Source organism: Telmatherina bonti, assembly GCF_933228915.1.
Source record: "Telmatherina bonti genome assembly, chromosome: 12".
Classification (NCBI taxonomy): domain Eukaryota; kingdom Metazoa; phylum Chordata; class Actinopteri; order Atheriniformes; family Telmatherinidae; genus Telmatherina; species Telmatherina bonti.
The window spans coordinates 17786668-17807641 of NC_136610.1; the positions used below are offsets into that span (position 1 = coordinate 17786668).

The following is a 20974-nucleotide window of genomic DNA, read 5'->3' on the forward strand; positions in this document are numbered from 1 at the left end:
AATCATAATGTCATACGGTTCAGAGCTATAAAAACAGCTTTTTCCTAAAGCTGACTGCCTCAACATCCTGCTCCTGATCAACCTCCACTTCCTGGAGTTAAAGGTTGTCTGTAAGTCTGACAAACAATCAACAGCCCTGAACTTGCCACTTTCAATGCTAAGATCATAATGGTTATAATTTTGTTCAAGGTAGTTTCATTTCATGTTGTTCTGTCTATCACAGTCAATTCTTACACGCCCCCCCTAATTTAAGTGCTTTACCACCCACTGAACCGCATTTGACAAACTGAGAACCAAAGACGACAAGTGTCTGTTGTCTCCCCTTCCAGTGATCACTTTTCAATGTCTCGTTTGAAACGCCATTAAGGATGACAGCTGGAGACTGTGGAGGGTTACAGGAGGTTTGTAACCCTCCACAGTCCGATGTCAGCGCGTTCGCTGACATCGGACGCGCTGACGTTGCGGTAACGTATTGTGTCATTTCCTGTTTCCCTAGTGTGTGTCACTGCGGATTGCTACGAGCCGTTGGCTCCTTTAACTTCTTTCTAACTTCTATCTATTGTTAACCAACCACTCACTTTAGCGCACAATATCTTCCCAAACCATTGTTCTATATATTGCATTTATTTTTGGGATCTTTGGCTTTCTGTTTACTGACTTAAACAGCTCAAGCACTCGGTTTTAGCATGGCTGCTAGCTCTCTTCCCACACCCCGGTCCCCTGCCTTTTCTTGCTCGGTGTGTCTGATGTTTAGCTACTCCTCCGCCTCCTTTAGTGATAACGGTAGGTGTATTAAGTGTAGCAGCTTGGCAGCCTTGGAGGCGAGGCTCTGTGAGTTAGAAGCCCAGCTCCGCACTCAGTTAGGGAAGCAGTTAGTCAGCAAGCCCCCATTAGCCAGTGCGGAGCTACCAGCCAGGGCAGCCATCCCGAGCCGTCCCTCAGCAGTTCCCGCGCAACCGGGAGCCGAGGCGGGCTGGACGACGGTCAGGCGGAAGCGTAGCCCCAAACCAAAACCCACTGGCCACCACCGACCTGTTCACGTTTCTAACAGATTTTCCCCGCTCGGTGACACACCCGCTGAGGCAGAAACCCTGATTATAGGTAGTTCCATAGTCAGAAACGTGGCTCTAGAGACACCGGGGACCATAGTCAAATGCATTCCTGGGGCCAGAGCGGGCGACGTCGAATCGTATTTGAAACTGCTGGCTAAGGCTAAACGTAAATACCGTAAGATTGTAATTCACGTCGGCGGTAACGACACCCGGTTACGCCAATCGGAGGTCACTAAAATTAAATTTGCTTTGGTGTGTAACTTTGCCAAGAGCATGTCGGACTCCGTAGTTTTCTCTGGTCCCTTGCCAAATTTAATCAGCGATGACATGTTTAGCCGCATGTCATCCTTCAACCGCTGGTTGTCTAGGTGGTGTCCCGATAACAATGTGGGTTTTATAGATAATTGGAGCGCTTTTTGGGGAAAGCCTGGTCTTATTAGGAGAGATGGCATCCATCCCACGTTGGATGGAGCTGCTCTCTTATCTAGCAATATGGACTCTTTTATTAGTCAGCTAAATTGACAACTCAGGGTTGGGACCAGGAGGCAGAATTGTAGTCCTACACACTTTTCTGCAGCTTCCCACCTGCCGCCGCCCACCCAAAACCCCATTCCGACCTTATACAACTTCCCAGCAGTAAGAATTAAACAACACAAAAACACTTCTGGGGTTAATCGTGAAAACCTCATAAAAATAAAAACAATGGATCTAATAAAATCTGAAAATAAGACAATAAAGTGTGGCCTACTGAATATTAGATCCCTCCCAAATAAGTCTTTATTAGTCAATGACTTGATAGATGATCACCACATTGATTTATTCTGTTTTACGGAAACCTACAGCAAGAGGATTATGTTAGTATTAATAAAGCTACGCCAGCTAACTATTTAAACTTTCACATTCCTAGAACTACAGGCAGAGGAGGAGGTGTTGCAGCTATTTTTAAGTCAGAATTTTTAATTAATCCTAAGCACAAAATTAACTATAAATCCTTTGAATTCCTGACATTAAATTTATCTCATCCAAAATGGAATTCAGAGAAACCGCTCCTTTTAGCATTAGTGTATCGCCCACCTGGACCTTACTCCGAGTTTCTGACCGAATTCTCTGATCTCTTGTCTGAGTTAGTGCTGACTACTGATAAGGTCATTGTACTAGGTGATTTTAATATTCATGTTGACGATGAAAATGATAGTTTAAACATTTCCTTTAGCTCTATTCTAAACTCAATCGGGTTTTCACAAAATGTCAATGGAGCCACTCACTCTCATGGTCACACTCTTGATCTTGTTCTAACATATGGTATTGAGACTGATAAGCTCAAAGTATTTCCTCAAAACCCTGTCTTGTCCGATCACTTCTTGTTAACCTTTGAATTCACTTTATTTGATTACTCACTGACCAAAAATAAATTCTACTATAGTAGATGTTTATCAGACAATAATATTACAAAATTTAAACAATCAATTGAATCAATTTTTTCACATCTACCATGTGTTAGCATGACTGAGAGTCCCCCTTTAAGCCTTACTCCTGCTCAGATTGATCAACATGCTGATACTATAACAGCTTCAATGCGTACAACCTTGGATAATGTTGCTCCCCTAAAGAAGAAGAAATTAGGTAAGATTATGAAGGCTCCCTGGTTTAATTCCCAGCTTCGAGCTCTAAAACAGGCATCAAGGCGTTTGGAAAACAGATGGCGTTCATCAGGACTAGAGGAGTCTCACTTAACCTGGAAAGAAAGTTTAATCGTATACAAAAAAGCCTTACGTACGGCAAGAACAGCTTATTATTCATCATTGATAGAGGAAATCAAAAACAACCCTCGGTTTCTTTTCAGCACTGTAGCTAGGCTTACTAGGAGCCGGAGCGCTGTGGAGCCATGTATTCCTTTCTCACTTAGCTGTGATGATTTCATGTATTTTTTCAGGAATAAAATTGACACTATTAGAGATCAAATTCACAATACTCTTCCTTCTACCTATAATGTTGAGCCTGTTGTGGTCTCCGAAGCATCCTTAGAACCAGGATCTGACTTGTGTCTAAATAGTTTCTGTCCTGTCCAACCCTCTGAATTAACTAAAATAATAGCTTCATCTAAACCATCCACCTGTATCTTAGACCCTCTCCCAACGAGCCTCTTTAAGGACATTTTCCCTTTAATTAATACATCACTACTAAATCTTATCAATATGTCTTTAGTGACAGGATATGTACCACAATCATTTAAAACTGCTGTAATCAAGCCTTTACTTAAAAAGAAATCTCTGGATCCAGAGGTGATAGCAAATTATAGACCTATATCTAACCTCCCGTTTATGTCCAAAATTCTGGAGAAAATAGTTTCAGCTCAGCTACATGCCCACCTGAGCAGAAATAATTTATGCGAGGAGTTTCAGTCAGGATTTAGAGCTCATCATAGTACTGAGACAGCATTGGTGAAAGTTACTAATGACCTTCTTATGGCCTCAGACAAAGGACTTGTGTCCGTACTTATCCTGCTTGATCTCAGTGCTGCATTTGATACAGTCGATCATAACATTCTGTTACAAAGACTAGAACAGGTGATTGGAATTACAGGTACAGCGTTAAGCTGGTTTAAATCATATTTATCTGATAGACTTCAGTTTGTTCATGTAAATGACAAGTCCTCCTCCCAAACTACAGTAAGTCATGGAGTTCCTCAAGGTTCTGTACTTGGACCAATACTCTTCACGCTATATATGCTCCCTTTAGGCAAAATTATTAGACAGCATGGAATAAACTTTCATTGTTATGCAGATGATACTCAACTATACTTATCCTTTAAACCAGATGAAACAAATCAGCCCAATAGGCTACAAAATTGTCTCATAGACATAAAGACTTGGATGTCTAGAAATTTTCTCCTCTTAAACTCAGATAAGACTGAAGTAATTCTCATTGGATCTGAAAAACTCAGAGCTAAATTTTCCGGTTTTGTAATGAACCTGGATGGCATTACTTTAGCTTCCAGTGCTACAGTGAGAAACCTTGTAGTAATATTTGACCCTGACCTGTCCTTTGGCCCACATATTAAGCAGGTTACTAAAACAGCCTTCTTTCATTTACGTAATATAGCCAAAATTAGGGACATTCTGTCTCGGAGTGATGCAGAAAAACTGGTTCACGCTTTTGTTACTTCGAGACTAGATTACTGTAACTCTCTATTACTGGGCTGTCCTAAATATGCCCTGAAAAGCCTTCAGCTGATCCAGAATTCTGCAGCCAGAGTCCTGACCAGAACCAGCATGAGAGATCATATTTCTCCAGTTTTAGCCTCTCTTCATTGGCTGCCTGTTGAATCTAGAATAGAATTTAAAATCCTTCTCCTTACATATAAAGCCCTCCACAACCAGGCACCACTATATATCAAAGACCTCATTGTTCCTTATATACCAAGTAGAGTACTTCGTTCGCAGACTGCAGGCTTACTTGTGGTTCCTAGAGTCTCAAAGAGACGAGCAGGAGGCAGAGCCTTTGGTTATCAGGCCCCTCTCTTATGGAATAAGCTCCCAGTTAGTGTTAGGGAAGCAGACACCCTCCCCACCTTTAAGACTAGGCTGAAGACTTATCTTTTTGATAAGTCCTATAGCTAGGGATGGTTAGCATCCCTTAGTTATGCTGCTATAGGTTTAGACTGCTGAGGGACATTTCCTGATATACTGAGCTTCTTTCTTTTTCTCTTTATCTCTTTCCATATGAAAGCCCAGTGCCTGGGTGCAATCTGGATCACCAACTGTCACAACATTATGGATATGTTGCACCTAAAACTATAAAAAAAGTTCTGGTCCTCATTTCGTTCTGCCTCTAAATGATCAGGGTTAGGAAGGTTGACCTCATCGCAACATTACACATCCCATAAACAAAATTATAATGAAATCATATAATGTCATCAGACAGAGGCTTCTTCAGCTCCATTGCAACAAAGACTGATGCAAAAGGTCCAGGGATACCTTCAAATAATTAAAACCGCTAAGTATCTTCTTGTATTGTTATTCTGTGCTCTCTTCTTTATATCCTTCAATCATCTGACTGCAAAAATACAAATTTGCCCTTGGGGATTAAAGGAAATTACTTTATTATTATTACTCTAATATATTCTCTTCTGCTCCTAATGTTTCTCTCAAAAAGTATCTATAATTCTCATTAGGCAATCTGTCAAAAACAGCAACTAAAGGAGCTTGAAAGTTGGCCAAATCTTGACTATCAAAAGTGAGGAGAACCAAATCACAATCTTCTGAAGAAGGATGAAGAGGAATGCCATGAAAAGAGAATAATTTCTTTACCTTACCTTTAATCAGTTTAATCAGATGTATTAACTAAAGTTTGTTAATGGTAATTCTGGCAACAGAGACACAGAGGTAAAAAGGAGTGAAAGCAGAGCGAATTTGTCTTGTGGGGATCCCGGTGTGTTATTACAGTCTCCTCTGGTGCCGGCATGTGCTTTCTCTGACCTTACTTCGCATACACAACGGCTGCACACACACTCACAGTGTGCGTGCATAAACTGACACACACATCCTCCCTGACCCCTCCCTGATCTACTGGTTGCCCTTTGACCTGCTGTCCTGTAGCACTGACCAAACATACCCCAACCCCACTGAGACCACAATACAGCACTGTGGCGCCACAACCAACATAATGCAGCAGTGCTCTGGAGAAACACAGAAGGGGGAAAAAAAAGGGTAGGAGAAAAAAAAACTGAGAAGAAATGAAGATACAATTATGTTTGATAAAAGCAACGCCATCAAAACATGTGATTCCTCATTTAATTTATATATTCAAGAAGTTGAAATCACTGTTTCTTTGTCTCGATTTCTTTTCACAGTGCTTTTTCTTATAACCTTATCTCCTGTTTTTCCTTCTGCTGCACCCCCTCCACAAACATCACAACTTAACATCACTGTGACATGCCGTCAACCCCTGCAGAGAACGTCCAGACAGTTCCATTTATACCCCACCATTAGCTAAGTCAAAGCAAACATTGACTTTAGCTAAATGGTGGCTAATAGCCTTTAACATTAACAGGCCCCATAAAACTCTGAGCTACAGAACAGTGGTCGCAAACAGGGGGGATATAAGTGGGAGGAGGCAGCACCTCAAGTTTTCCCAGTGTGTTTTCTGTGAACAGGTAAAATCAGTACTTGTAATTCATGTTGATTGTACACCTATACATTATTGATTGTACCTTAATATACATTAAGGATAAAACAGAAATCTTTTGGATATTTCACTCAAGTGTCATCAAGCCACAGTTGCATTACGTGGCATCTGGAATTCTTTGGCTTTACTTATCCAGTATAGCTTCAACTAACGATTATTGTAATAGTCGACAAATCTGCAAATAATTTTTTCGATTAGTTGATTAGTCACAATTATTTCTGTCATGCCCACCATCTGTGCTTCCAGTTTTTACAGGCTCCAGTATGTTTCACCCCACTCTCTTCATTTTCATTATATGAATGTCACCCTGATTCCCAGTCAGTCACAACATAATGTCCTTTAGTAAGTTAAAAGAATGACTCCTCAAACAGCTGAATATTAAATTCAAGCTTAACAGTTTACTACTAATCTATTTTGAAACATTCAAACTTAGCTATAGTTTCATATCCAAACTATACACAATTAGCCTCAAAAGGAAAACAAAATAAATAAAATATTATAACATCTTAATTTTCGTAGAATTGCATTTAAATTATTATTTACATCTTGAAAAAGCCTGTTTTTTAAGGTAAACAAGTGCCAGAATCCTCAAAAAAAATTCTTGAATCCAAACGGTGATCCGGATCACCACCAAAATTATATAACTTCTTCCTTTTCACATTTCATTTCCAAAAACTCCTGAAAATTTAATTAAAATCTATCCATAAGTTTTTGAGTTATCTTGAACACAAACACAGATAAACAACAGTAAAAACATAACCTCTTTGGCAGAGGTAACAACAGCACATCACTACTCGCCAATGCTAACTTTGCCCTCCGGAATGCTGGAAACCATGACTCCGGGGTGCTTTCATTTCAGCACCCAAACTTTGGAAATAGGTTGCGCCGCCATCAGTTTGTTCTTTGTTGTTTAAACAAAGATGCTGCACAAAATGACAATACTGCCCCCAACACTTCCTGTGGTGCTTGGCGTCATTTGCTTGGTGTTTAGAGTTCTTATACTGTCTGAAAAGTTGTGGTTGGTAAATGGCGTTAAGTTGCCTGGTGCAGCATTTTAATAACAAGCTGCTTATAACACGACGCGTTGACAACGAAATGTCGCAAAGATGTTGTCGACTTTGTCGGCAAATCGTTGCAGCCTTATTGTCCAGTCATCCAACATTTGGCCCTGACATCAGAAGAGGAGCTAACAAAGTCAGCTGGATGCTTTAAAAGCTTCCCATTTATCACCACATGATCAACAAAGAAGCACTCAGTCTCTTTTCTCTCTTAATTAGAGTAAAAAAAAAAAACCAACAACAGAAAATTGGAAAATTCTGTTCCAAACAATTGAAAACTACCTGCAAAGCCTCTTTAGTTTTCACAAGACCCAAATCTGTTTTTAGCCTTCCACTACAATAATCTGCCATGTGACAGACAGTAATAACCTCATGGTCACAGGCCAGAAAAAGGCCTTTACTTGGCTGAAAGATATTAACTGGGGGAAAAAAAACACTCAAACCAGCAGATAAATGCCACCACCAGGCCATTTAATGGTTAACAGCATGTCAAAAGGTATTTACGCTAGTTGACTGACTGGGAACATGATGCATTCTTAAATTAGAAGAGAAGTTTGTGCCTATTAATGTGCTTATTTACAATGAAGTTAAAACATCTGCTGGTATGCAGTAGTTTAAGAAGAATCAACTGCTCTCCATCTATTTCTATTTTTCACAGAAGCAAATGAAGAACACTACCAACATCTTCTATTTAAAAACCTTGGGGTTTAGCTCTCCCTTTAAATCCGCCATAAGGCAAAAACAAGACAACAGGGTTATGTTTAAGCACATCATTGATAATTTCTTACTGAACACGGTCATCACTTTGTGATAATTTTGTACTATACCAGCCAACATCTTACAAACACATTTCTAAATATTCCCCAAGGCAATCATGTTGCCTTTACCTACACGATTTAATAATTGAACTTTTCACACCAACTTAGCTGAAAATCATTTGATAAATGACTAAGATGTAACTGTTAGTTGCAGCCATATGATTGAACTCACTGGCTGCCAAAGACGTCTTTTGACGTCTTTCTGAATCTGAATGTTCATAACCAAAGATGCCAAAAGACATCTTTTGCGATTTGGCCAGATGCGCACATCAAATTGTCCCCAAAATACACTTTCTGAGCATGCACTCAGCACGCACCAACATGGTGAGAATACATTCAAATGTGCCCCCTGAAGACGCCTCGATGCACGCAACTGGCCATTTTGGCCCTCCATATCAGTCCTGAAAGTTGAGCCAAAATTCTCCAAAGCTGCAGCAGCACGGGGCTCTCTGCTGCAGCAATGGCTGGCAGCCAATGTTAATGTCTTCCACTTTTTGTCATGCTTTTGTTTCCTGTACCGTCCCCTATGTTTCTCGTGGCTTTTGCACTCCTCTAAACCTTGCCATGATTCTCCTCTGCATGTCATTGTTAAGGTGCCAAATATATTCCTCGGTGAAGAGAGTGCAGGACAAAGGGTTGCTATATGTGTGGGTGTGTCTGAGTGTGTGAGAGCCTCTGTATGTGTGTGCAATTATGCATACATGGCTATATTTATGAATAGTGTCCTCTATTTGTATATGTTTCCAGTATCCGTGTACATGACTGTTTACATTCACCCCATTCTGTCTGTCATTGTCTGCAGTGATGATGAGATGCTGTCTTTCTTTCTCCATAAGTGTTTGCAAAGTTGCTTTTTCTGGCAGCTTTCATGGAACGAAGATGCCTTTTTAATGAGTTTGTGGTTTTTTTTTACACTTAGCCTAACAACAGATGAACCCTTTCAACTTGGTGTCTGTTTTTCTCCCCTTTTACAGGAGTCACACTGTGTTACTGTCATCTCAATTGTTATTCTAAGATGGTAATCTGCGCTGTTTCATATCAGCCTTTTCCTAGTTTTGGGTTTGCAGGATGCAACAGATGAGCTCTGGCAAAAGCGGAAACAGAGAACCCGACCGAGAATATGGCCGAACGAGAACAAGAAACAGCGATTGAATGTCACAGGTGGACCACCCAGAAAGAGGAATGGATGGTGGAGCTGTGGGCAGATCAGCTCTGTGTTTTGATATAATCTGTTCTTATATCACAACAGAGCTGAAGACGAAAATAAATGAACGAAAACAACAGAAGTCCTGCAAATGTGTGCTAGTTATGCTAAGATGCTAATGACATTACCACTGTACAGAATGACATTAGTGGCACAAGTTAGCTTGTGTTTGTTAATGACATTACATGATTAAAAGTACGATTAAAGACAGCGAATGAGGGAGTGTGCAAACTTAAATTTGCACTAGAAAAAAAATAATGCAATCCAACTTATGTTTTAGTTGCTGAGGTAAAAACTAGGATCGAACTCTGATTACACAACATTTTTGTCAGAACTCACCTCCAGTTCCTTTTGTAGGACAGACAGACCTTGCTGTCCTGGTCCATATAACTAGGGCAGTGCCCACATTATGTGGCATGTGGCATCTTCTCCTCTTTTTTTTGTTTTTTTTTCAGCATAAACCACTGCAGACACTAGAGCAGCTGGTTTAAGTTAAGTTTCTCCTCGGAGAATCCATCCATCCATTTTTTAAACTGTTTAATCCAACTCAGGGTCGCATTAGGCTGGAACCTATCCCAGCAATCATTGGGTGAGAGGTAGGGTACACCCTGGACAGGTTGCCAGTCCATGGCTCTACTGCGAGTATGATGAGGAAAAAATGCATGGTGGAAAAAAAAAAATGCTCAAAGAATCTAGTTGAAGTTTAGTAAATAGTGGCTTTGCAGAACTCACAGTCTTTGGAAAATCTCAAATCTGAGACCAGGCTGTGACTAAAAACTCTAAACATTCATCTTTAGATGTGAGCAGGTGTGAGCTGATAGTTTTCAAGGTGTCTTTTCCAAATCTTTTCAAAGTCTCCTGGTGTAACGGTAACATTAGTTACGTAAATACATGCAATGATTTGTTTAACAGGATGGTTTCGTAGCTTCTTGTTAAAAGATATTGAAAAAATCCTAACCACTTTGAGCTCAGCAAAGTATAAATATGAAGCAACAGCCAGAAGACAGTTTGTTCAACTAAACTGTCCGAAGACCGTACAATACAACTACCAACACTACTCAAGTTCTCTGAAGCACCCTTAATATTGCGCAAAAAGCCAACCAACGGCCACTAACATCTGCTTTTTGTTTGCAGCGGGAATGGATGTGAAAAGTTTCCCTTGGGCCAAACTCTTTGCAGTAGTCACGTTTTTATCAAGTCCAGCTATGATTGAAAGTGATTTGAAACCTGATATATAGATGGACATGCTAATTCTGCTACTTTTGATGTGACCGCCAAACAAATCTATCACAGAGACCATTATGACTTATGGCCTCGGTCAAGTAACTTCTGCTATTGCAATTGTGGATTTTCCTTCATCCAGGTCATGGTAATTCTAAAAGCTTGAAAAAAGGCAACTGGTCTTCTTGTGACTCAGATCAAATGTTTCGAACTGAACAAGTCTTTTTGACAAAAGTTAAAAAGTCTTCAAGAAACAATAAAAGTTGCTTTTCTTCAGGCTCTTATGACCGTTTTAGCTACTCCGTAGTAGCCCTACCGAAAGATTCAGTCTGACTTCACGAGACGCTAGAAAATCATTCAGTGAGGGAGAAATTTAACAAGGTTCCGTGCTCATTTTTACTTTTTAATATCAGAATGATTCTTGGTAAATTTACAACATCATGTAAGGGAAATTTAACTACAGGTTAACATAAAAGTTAATATTTTCCACTTAATTTAACTATATTTAAAGAAACTCAGCAAGTACTGATTGACAGGATTACTGCATCCAAGGTTTCCAGGATTTCACTGATTTTGCCTATAAATGTCTTCAATAAACAGGTTATCTTTCTTGTCTTTGTGAGTCATATTTTGAAAAACATGACTGTCAACTTTCTCAAAAGCAAAATAAGCATGTCTAAAAACGAAGCTTTTCTTTTAGCGATATAAAAGTTGTTTTAGTATAATATACATTTTTTTAATCTGTGTCCAGGTAGTTGTCAGTGCACTGCTTTTGACCCCTGCATTCAAGCTCAGTGCTGCTCAGCTAACAGGGGAGACTGCTAATCTCTCAGCTGTTCAGTCTCATGCTCAGGTACGCACACACATGCACACAGAGGCTCAGACACTGGTTCACACAGTGCAGTTGTGTAAGCCTCTGGAGCACAGTTTTTGTTAGTCTACTATACATCTGGTGTGAGAAAGCGATTAAGATGGAACATTCACTCCTATCTGTCCACAGACTTATCTGTTCAACCCCGTATCTCTCATCCACTCGTCAGCTCTTGTTGTGATTTCCTTATTTATTTCTTCATCTCCCTCCTTCTGCAAAGCCCTCAACTATTTCAGTGGACCAGCTTTCATTCGTCTATGGATGGTCAGCAGAAAACAGCTTTATGCCATCTGAAACTGACCTCCCATCAACCACGACTAAGTACAGTGAGAAGTCATTTGGGGTAATACTTATTAAAACTTTCTGTTGGCTTTTAAACATTTATACCATTTCGATTTGTTTGCCATGAGGTCATTTAAGAGCAGATATAAGGTACCATTGAGGATTTTTACAGTTGCTTACATTTACTGTAACTGTATCTTGCCTGCGGGAAACTACCCAAACAAAGGAGTCCAAGTTTTCAGTTTTAACTGGGCCTTTGTGCCCTGTGATATTTGGCTTATAATTGCTCTTTGTTCATACAGTTGCCTGGAGTAACATAGCTCTAGTGTGCATATAATCTACCTTATCTCTGGAGTCACAAATAAAAATATATTTCTATGTCATTTTTGGAGCGTATTAGAAAATACAACAAACCCGCCAGTGAAAATAAGTTGCTTTATTATCGTTATGATTAACTTTGTCAAGTCATCACTCAGATTACATACAAGAAGTTGTAATCATGACCTTCTCTTATGTTATTACAGTGATATGTTTATATTATTATCTTTTTTTTCTTTATTCAGTGATGAGAGTCAGGCCAATGTAGTTTTAGGGACTTTACTAACCTGCAGGTAGGTTTGTTAACAACTACTACCTACCAGGGGATAAGCCAAAAAGTTACAACAGTAGAAAAAGATATGGAATAACACCACATCCTGCAGAATGCAACTGATGAGAAATAGTCTGAGATCATCCAGGTTGTTTATTTTTCTGATAAAACCCTCAGAGGTTAGTTCTTATTGCTTAACTGAAAACGTCAAACAGTTTGGTCTTTTTTTGTTTGCAAGTTCTTGCCGTTGCCAATTTAAGGATTTCTGTCTGAGATGTCAGAGTTTAATAAAATGCATCTCTGTCAGGAAGCTAACTTTACAAAGCCTCTTTGACAATATATAGCTGTGTTCAAGGTTCAACAATTGCAGTATGCAATTTTTATTTACTCAACAACGCTGTAAGCAATCAGTTAATAAATACAAGAATTACTGCTTGCAAGACTGAATGTCTTGTAAAAGGGTACTGAAAATGAAATGTTTTATTCTGCAACAAATATTCTTCAGTTGTTACTTTTTCATTCATAAAGCTGGTCAGATGTAAAAGTAGACCTTGACTGGAGCCATTCTGCAGCCTCCAGTACAGCTAAATGTCCCACCATTCCAACAAGGCTCTTGTTAATGTGGAAAAGTCAAGAAACAAACTATTCCCAGAGAATTAGAGTAAATTCAATGGGACTTTTTAAAATTATATTTTTGGAGTCAAACCACTTTAATTGGTTTGGATTGTTGTGGTCAATGCTCTGGTAGCCTACATGGATAGGTGAAGTCGGGGGAAGATGCTAGCTCTTTTTCCATGTGTTTGTTGTTAAATAAAAGCAATATTTCTACAATTTTGACAAACGACAATTGCAATTTGCCATGATTTTTCAAAGCTCTTCTCTCTCATTTCCCTTTTTAATTCATTTTAAAACTCTGCATTTCACTGTCGTTTGCTCCATACCGCGCCATGTTTACTGAAAAGTAACAGGTCACATGACCTCCATAATCACATCCAGGGATGCATAAAAGTGTTTCAATTACACTTTTGTGGTACACTTCTTTATCAAAACATCTGAAAATCCACCTCATTTGAGGTGAAAACATTTTAGAAATAATTAGGGGGTTCTTCATTTCTATGGTAATGGGAATGCAGCTAATATCTACAATGACATGTGAAAGAAAGTTGGGCTGTTGAAATTTTACTTGACCCTGCCTGCAAACGCATATGACCGTTACTGAAATAATGATTTAATCTATAGAAAGCAAAGCAGATTGGAAAGCTTACACAAAAGGGCAAGTCTGAAACAACAAATTCACAATTACAAGACTATGAACCTCAGCACAGAAGTTGAACAAATCCCAGCTTCATTTTCATCTCTGTAATGTACAGGCATTTAACAACCAAATAAACAAAACAACACTTCTTTAAACTGGGGGTTACAAGCATATAGTTTGCGCAACTGCATTTCATATGAGCTTCAGCTCTATATGTCAGATAACTTAAGTTTATACAGTCTAAAGAAAGACTGAGCTTGAGTTCCTGCTGGCTACACAATAACCTCTTATTTCATGTGTCCTCCTCATGCACACCTGCCCTTTTTCTGAAACCAACTTCTGTAATTTGTTTCCTTCTCGTGTCTATTTTTTCCCCCTAACTTGCTCAATGGTTTCTTTTCCTCTTTTTCCCAATTCCCTTCTGTCTATTCATTATTCATTCTTCATTTCATTTACCAGTTTCCTAAAGTCCTCCCTTTTTCTTTCTTTCACTCTCTCTTTCCTTTATTTCCATCTTCTTCCCTAACTCCTGCCTTCTGTTCCCACTGCCTGCCCTGGTTTCATTGACACACTGCAGGCTGTGAGGGGGAGGAAATGCTGTGGCATTGTACAGCAAACATCCCTAATAGGCTAATCTAATCTCATCTCTTTGCGGTCTATGGCCTTGTGTTTACTTTCTGCCCCGTGTCTGCACACTGGCTCTGCCTTGCCCGGCTGAATGCAGCTTTGTTCCCTCCGAAAACACATCACCAGTGCGATCTAAGGAACAGGCACCAACTCTACAACTGCCTGCAGGCAGATGACAGTTCTCATCTATCTAACGTTTGTGTAGCGGCTGCTGTGTTTCTTTATTATGTTTATGTTTAGTGAAAAGCAAAAAAAAAACAAAACAAAAAAACACAGTGGTGTGCAAAGTTGACCTTCCTGCGGGAATGTACTGTTCAATTTTTGGAGTTGAAATTTTACTCTACTGCCAGCAGAGCAGTATAAGCAAGGTGAGCAGGAAGACTGCCTGGATCTAGGAAACCAGACCATGTCCAGATCATTCATGAAGTGGAAAGCCATAAAATAGCACAGAATATCAATAATTTTACAGTACAAATTCATGAGATATCCCTGTTGGGCTGTGACATCAACTTAAGTTGTTTATCTTGCTGCTGATATTTTTCACCACTTGCCTGCCAAAATCACTGCTTCTGTTACTCACCCCTAGCAGCTGTAGACATCAGGCCCATCTCCAACAGAAGGAAGATCCAGAGAAACTCCATTTTCTTTGAACAAGGAAGATTGCTTTAACCTGAGAGAAAAATCAAATAAAGCGGTAAGTGATGGCAAGTAACTGTTTTTGGATTACATCTCTTATTTCTCTTCCAAACAAAACAACAAAAAAGAAAGAACCTCTGATCAGCACCTGTCTTGCTTTTTTTTTTTTTTTTTTAACATAACAGGGCAAACGTACAAGATGTTTGAATAAAAACATCACATTTCAAAAGGTAGAACACAGGTGGTGAGAGGATGCAGCACTCGCTTCCAAAAGTTTGATCCTAATCTCTTCTTTTTGCGGTATTGCATTCTAAATGGTTTTCTAAATGCAGCCCGTGGCAGTCAGAACAAAGTGAGGCTTTCATCACTGACCAGACACAGATATAAATCTATCTAAAAATTTTATGGAAGTCAAACTACTTTTCCCTGTAGATTTATTTTATCCACCTGTCCATATGTCTCTCCTTTCAGTGGTTTTAATCTTTCTGCCATATAAATTCTTCGCCAAACCTTATGAGATCTTATTTCAGTACCTCACATGCTGTATCTTTGTGCGGTGTCTGTCATCCTCAGCGTCTCAACAACGCTTTAAGAATAACTGATGCGGCAGAGAGTGACAATCAAAATAGCACATTATATTGAGTACTGAGTTCAAAATGAACACATTTAGTTCACTAAACAGCACTTGAAGAGGGTCTGAAACTAAAATGAAAGATTAAAACTTTGTTGTTAAAAGCTTGCAACTTGTTTTTGTGGTGCAAATATTATAAAGATTGTTTAGAGGGATTCTGCTGTGAAAGGTTGTAACTACATTCACAACACGATTTTTTACGGCATGTCAGCATGTTGAATAATAAATACACTAACACTTTCAAACTTAATAACACTTAAATAAACTATAAATGAAAATTAAATAAAGACACATTTACAGTAATCCCCATATAAATCAGTATACATACATAAGCATTGTGAGACTATTACAGTAAATATGGACTTACTTTATTAGACAGCTGAAGTGGAAAATCCTCAGTTTGTTAATTCTCTGGTAAGAGGTACGTATACCGTGCCGTTATTCCCGAAAAAGACGCTCCTTTCGTCGATATTTAAGGATCAGTTTAACCCGAGATATTTACAAAAAAAACAAACAAAAACAAAACAAGGTCTTTTACAACAACGCCAACTTCAAGTGAATGAACTGTATGAAGAAAAAAAATACTAGGAGTAGGCTATGCGCAAAAGTATCAATGTGAAAGCAGAAAAATAACCCAGCTCGGTCAAACACGTGAAAGCTCGGTGTAACTGTGGTATTTCTGAATGACAGTCAGCATGTAAACCGCTCGAATGGGAGCAGTAAGAGGACCGGGAACAGAACAGCGCTAAAAATAAAAATATAAAGAAGCCTTATTTACATGCTCACTACTTTATCTAACAATATGCATAAGTACTTAAAGTATTAATAACCTGAATAATACATCCAAAATTGCCTCCAGCAGCGGTTCGCCGTCTGTACTTCTGCCGCAGGCGAGAAAACAAAACTGCGTCGATAGACTATCCCAGCCTATAACTTTCAGCCAATCAGAACACAAGCCAATCAGAGCTCGGACCAATCACAGGGGTGGAAGGTGTAGGACAAATTTGGAGCGGTCTTGGTCATAGGTTTGGGTGATGAGATGGAGGGTGAAGTCCGCTGATCGTCTCTAATCATTTACAAGATACTGCTAAGGTGCACCTCGAGATCTTTTGGACACTACAAGCCTTTAGGTAAGCTTCTCGTAAAGAATAAAGAATTTGTCTATTTTAATTAGTATTTTTGAAAGCAGCTTTTGCATTTTATTTTCTTAATTTCACTGTTCCTTTTGGATTAATCAAGTATTCTATTCTATTCTATTCTATTCTGCACCCGTTGGTTCCGCCACAGCACGTATCAATTAATATGGCTTCTACTGCCATCTTGTGGCAGTTGTAATTCATTACACAGACTTCTCTTGGGGGAAAAAAAGCCCAATGCAGACGTTTTTTAATATCATAAATATAAACCTTCCTGATAATTTATTAACAAATAATAACCAAATAAATCTACAGTATCAAGGTGTTGTCAAAGATCGTCATACAGTGAGTGAGCCCTGCAGAGTTTTGCCTCACAGTTGATATTATCCTTATTATCAGGTCAATATTATGTTTACTGATGTCAGCTGATCCCTTTTACTCTTACACTAAAATGATTAGTCAAATTTCACAATGCTATAACAAAATAAAGTTAATGAATAAATAAATAGTAGCTCTGCAAAAGTCTGCTATCTAAGCCTGATGTGTATCAGGTGTGTCGCAGCAGGGACCCTCCCAGCACTTGCAGGGCCGTGGCTGTCAAGCAGAAGAGTGTGGCACCCCTGTACTAGACTAATTTTATTTTTCATGAATGAGACATCTGTTGTGTTACAGCTGTTCTACAGTTTTATTCTATTGTCATTTGGCACACACTTTTATCCAAAACAACTTGCATCTGAGAAGTGATTAATTAACCTCATAAAGACATGTGTTTTTGGATGGTGAGAGGGAGACAGAGAGAACCCATGCATATGTGAAGAACATGCCACCTTCACACAGAAAGCCTCTATTGAAATGTCTTGAGGATCAAACCAACAACCTTTTTGCTGTGAAGCCACAGTGCTAACCACTACGCCACCATGAAGCACATTTAACAATGAGGCAATCTGTCGAAAATTTCTGTCATATTGGACAGAGTTACCTAAAACATGAAAGCCATGTTAAAGTTTTTGCTGAACCATAACATACTAACATAGTATACAATTTTAGAGTAAGTTTCAATATGATTACTCTGAACACTGATCACTTATTACTTGAGTTAATTCCCTTGCCTCACAGTGGGGTGGCCAACTCCAGTCCTCAAGAGCCACAGTCTCTTGCTGCAACATACATGACATATAATGTACAGAATACAATTAAAATAAATAAATAAACCATTTCCTCCTAGTATTTAAAAAAACACTTTAAATCAATCCAGATGCTTTTGCATTTTTAACAATTGTTAAAAAAACAAGCAAACTAAAGAAAAATAAATACAGAAACTAGTGTTTTAAAAGGAATTAATAAACTTGAAGCAGTTTCTTAGAGGGGACTGGTATGTGAACTGGTTCATGCCAAATACTTTCATGAAACATTCTGTGGTTAAAAACTTTTCTGGACTTTATTTTTTCTTCTTTTGTGAATATTGCATTGTATCTTTCCCACATTTCATTTCTGGTAACACTTTACAGAGAGAAAATGGTTAAGAACAAATGACTCCGAAGCAACAAAAAAAGTGCTCATTTCTAAGCTCTCTGTCTGGTAAACGACTTATGTTACAGAAAACCAGTGAAGATTTTTTTTTTTATCAGCACATAGAAGCGAGCTGGCCATGAGAGAGTAGGCCAAACAAATACACTCTGAAACAGCTGAACAGCTCAAAGATGTGACTTGATGATGCATTCTTAAATATTCTTTTAAAGCATATATGATTACTCACCAAGCTGTTTTTGCATTTAAATCTCAGTCCTGGATTCATTCATTCATTTTTTTACTTTTTAAACCGTTTTGTCCAATTCAGGGTCATAGAGAAGCTAGAGCCCATCCTAGCAATCATCGGGCGAGAGGCAGGGTACACCCTGGACAGGTCATCAGTCCATCACTGGGCATCCTGGATACATATGTGTACATGTTTATATGACAAAAACAAGAACAATACGACAACCAGTGGAGTTGATTGAATTTAATCCACACTTTCACATTTTTTAACACTAGATGGCAGCAGAGGATTATACAAAGAGACACTGCAGCACACATTTTCTATACAGCTGTTGTATAATTTATGGTTAACTTCCACTGACATAATTTAACATCTAACCTTAAAACCAAATTTTTGAGTGTAAAGTCAACATTTGAGCCCCCAGAATTCTGGTTCCCACACTTACTTCTCTGATCTGATGTTTCAGAAAAGACAATTACACTCTTCTTTTTATTTGTCATACAGCTTTTGTTAAATGAACTGTATTTCTTCCTAAAGCCTACTTTTGAAATCCATGTACTGTGAAGAATAAGTTGGAAATACTTTTGTATCACAAAGTGTGTGTGCATGTGTGTGTGTGTGTTCATGTCAAGATGCCCATCGATTTATTTACTGCTGCATACCCAAGTATTCATTAACAGCAATGTTTGTCTCTAACTCTGAGAATCAGGCGCAAAATACATGACGCTTAATCTTGAATTCAATGGAAACTAGTGTTGTTGAGTTCGGGTTGGTATCAATCCAATTTATCAATATTCATCCTTTCTGATAACTAGAGTGGGATGCTAAAATTGAATGAATTTGCATGATCTATGTGTTTTGGTCATTTTTCTTTTCTACTAATTATTTGGGAAAAACCAGGACATCATTGGGCAAAGTTTCTAGGTAAATTAAAATTATTAAATAGAATTTTAATGAACATTTTAAATGTGACATACTTAATGCAAAGAGTATATTCAGTCAATTATATGTAGTAAATTTGCTTCAATTCAAGTTAATGTATTCATTTAGATATTGCATTTCTTCATAGAAGCTGAATGCAGCTTCTCCATGTCTGACTGTGACCCTGGAAATTGATTAAAGACCAGAGTAAATGACCTGAGGAGCCTGGTGTAAGTTCATATTGGGTCAAGATGTCCTAACCATGTACATTGCTCCTAAACCATTCCGAGCTTTATAATTCCAGCAACAGAACTCAGATAAACATGCAGCCGGTGTAAAGACCTCAGAGCTGGACTTATGTGGCGTACTTCTTTGGCCTCAGCAAGGCCGTTGGCTTATTGATATTATTTTAGGTAGCCCTGTACAGACACTGTTACAATAATCAAGCTGACTAAAGATTAAACTGTGGACTAGTTTTTCTTGCTCCTGCTGTGATGTCAGATTTTTTTACCTTTGATATATTGTCAGAGTGATAATAAGCTGAGTTCATAATTCAATTAATGTGTTTTTCACAATTTAGGTCTGAGTGTATGGCCATACCTGGATTTCAGGCCTGGTTGGTATTTTCAGGTGTATAGAATAAATCCATGTGGTGACCTGTAATCGTTTCTCTTTGGCTGCAAAGACAATCATCTTAGATTTGTTGTTGTGTAACTGTTTAAATTTAGGCACATCTGGTCAGTGATCTCCTCTATACATTTACCAAGAGCATGTACAGTACCTCAGCCTACTGGTGACATTGCAACATAAATTTGCCTGTTGTCTGTACAGTTATGGTGGCTCATTTTGTTGTTCTTTTTGACAGTGGAAGCATGTAGATGTGAAACAGAGGAGGACTCAGGATGGAACCATGGAGAACTCCACATCTAATTCTGCTCTGCTTAGCCGTAAAGTTCCCTGTTGACACAGAGTACTTCCTGTATTGCCTACCTCTGCTGTACTTCATGTTGCTTCCAGCTCTTTCTTCCAGCAGACATGTGGCCAAGCCAACCTTGGTTGTTGTTGCAAGTTCATTTCAGAAAAGAATCATCATGCAGCACATGCAGAACATCAACAGATTATATTCCTGCTTGCACCAGCTATCAGTGAAACACCTCTGTTAGATCAGCTGACAATCAGTCATGTTCAGGTATGAAATGTTTTGTTGGATGGTGTTTTTTTTATGTAAAAAAAAAAACAGGATGTTGATTTAATCAGTCATGTACTTTGTGTTTTTTGACAAAGTAGAAGTATTAAGGGCTTATAGAATAAAGCATTTCTAGTTCTTGTTTGGCTGCTGTGTTTCACAAAATGTATAATGACAGATTTTATGGAGCAAATCTTGACATCAAAAACCTGACAAAACAATATCCTTATATTGTTGTGGCACATTGCTAATGATGACTATGCATCCACTTTTGGTTGCAGAAAAACTTCATTTTATCTCTTTAAAAGTTATTCCCTGCAAGAAGATATGAAGACAGATTGTTTAAGAGTTTTCTATCAAACTGTATGTAAGTATGTTTTATTATTCTGTAGTTCAGCAGGAAGTAACCTGCAAATACAAGCGTTCAATTGAGTTAAAGCAGCAATTAACAAATGGTTGTTTTCATGATTAGGTTTTACTGAGCTTCAGCCAGTGCAAGAGGGCGTTTATATTCTGCAGGCCCAGCAAAATGCCACCTTCAATC

The 20974-nt window shown here is 38.6% G+C and overlaps 1 protein-coding gene across 1 annotated transcript in view; it reads right to left on the minus strand.

The window, feature by feature from the left end:
• fgfrl1a (fibroblast growth factor receptor like 1a) overlaps nucleotides 1–16289 on the minus strand; it is a 79995-nt gene extending 63706 nt beyond the window's left edge. Inside the window, exons 1-2 of the mRNA XM_079250421.1 lie at nucleotides 15799–16289; nucleotides 14745–14834 (exon numbers count right to left, since the gene is read on the minus strand). Coding sequence (XP_079106547.1) covers nucleotides 14745–14805 — 61 coding nt within the window. The 5' untranslated portion in view covers nucleotides 14806–14834; nucleotides 15799–16289. The remainder of the gene's footprint in view (nucleotides 1–14744; nucleotides 14835–15798) is intronic.
• Nucleotides 16290–20974: the final 4685 nt, after the last annotated feature.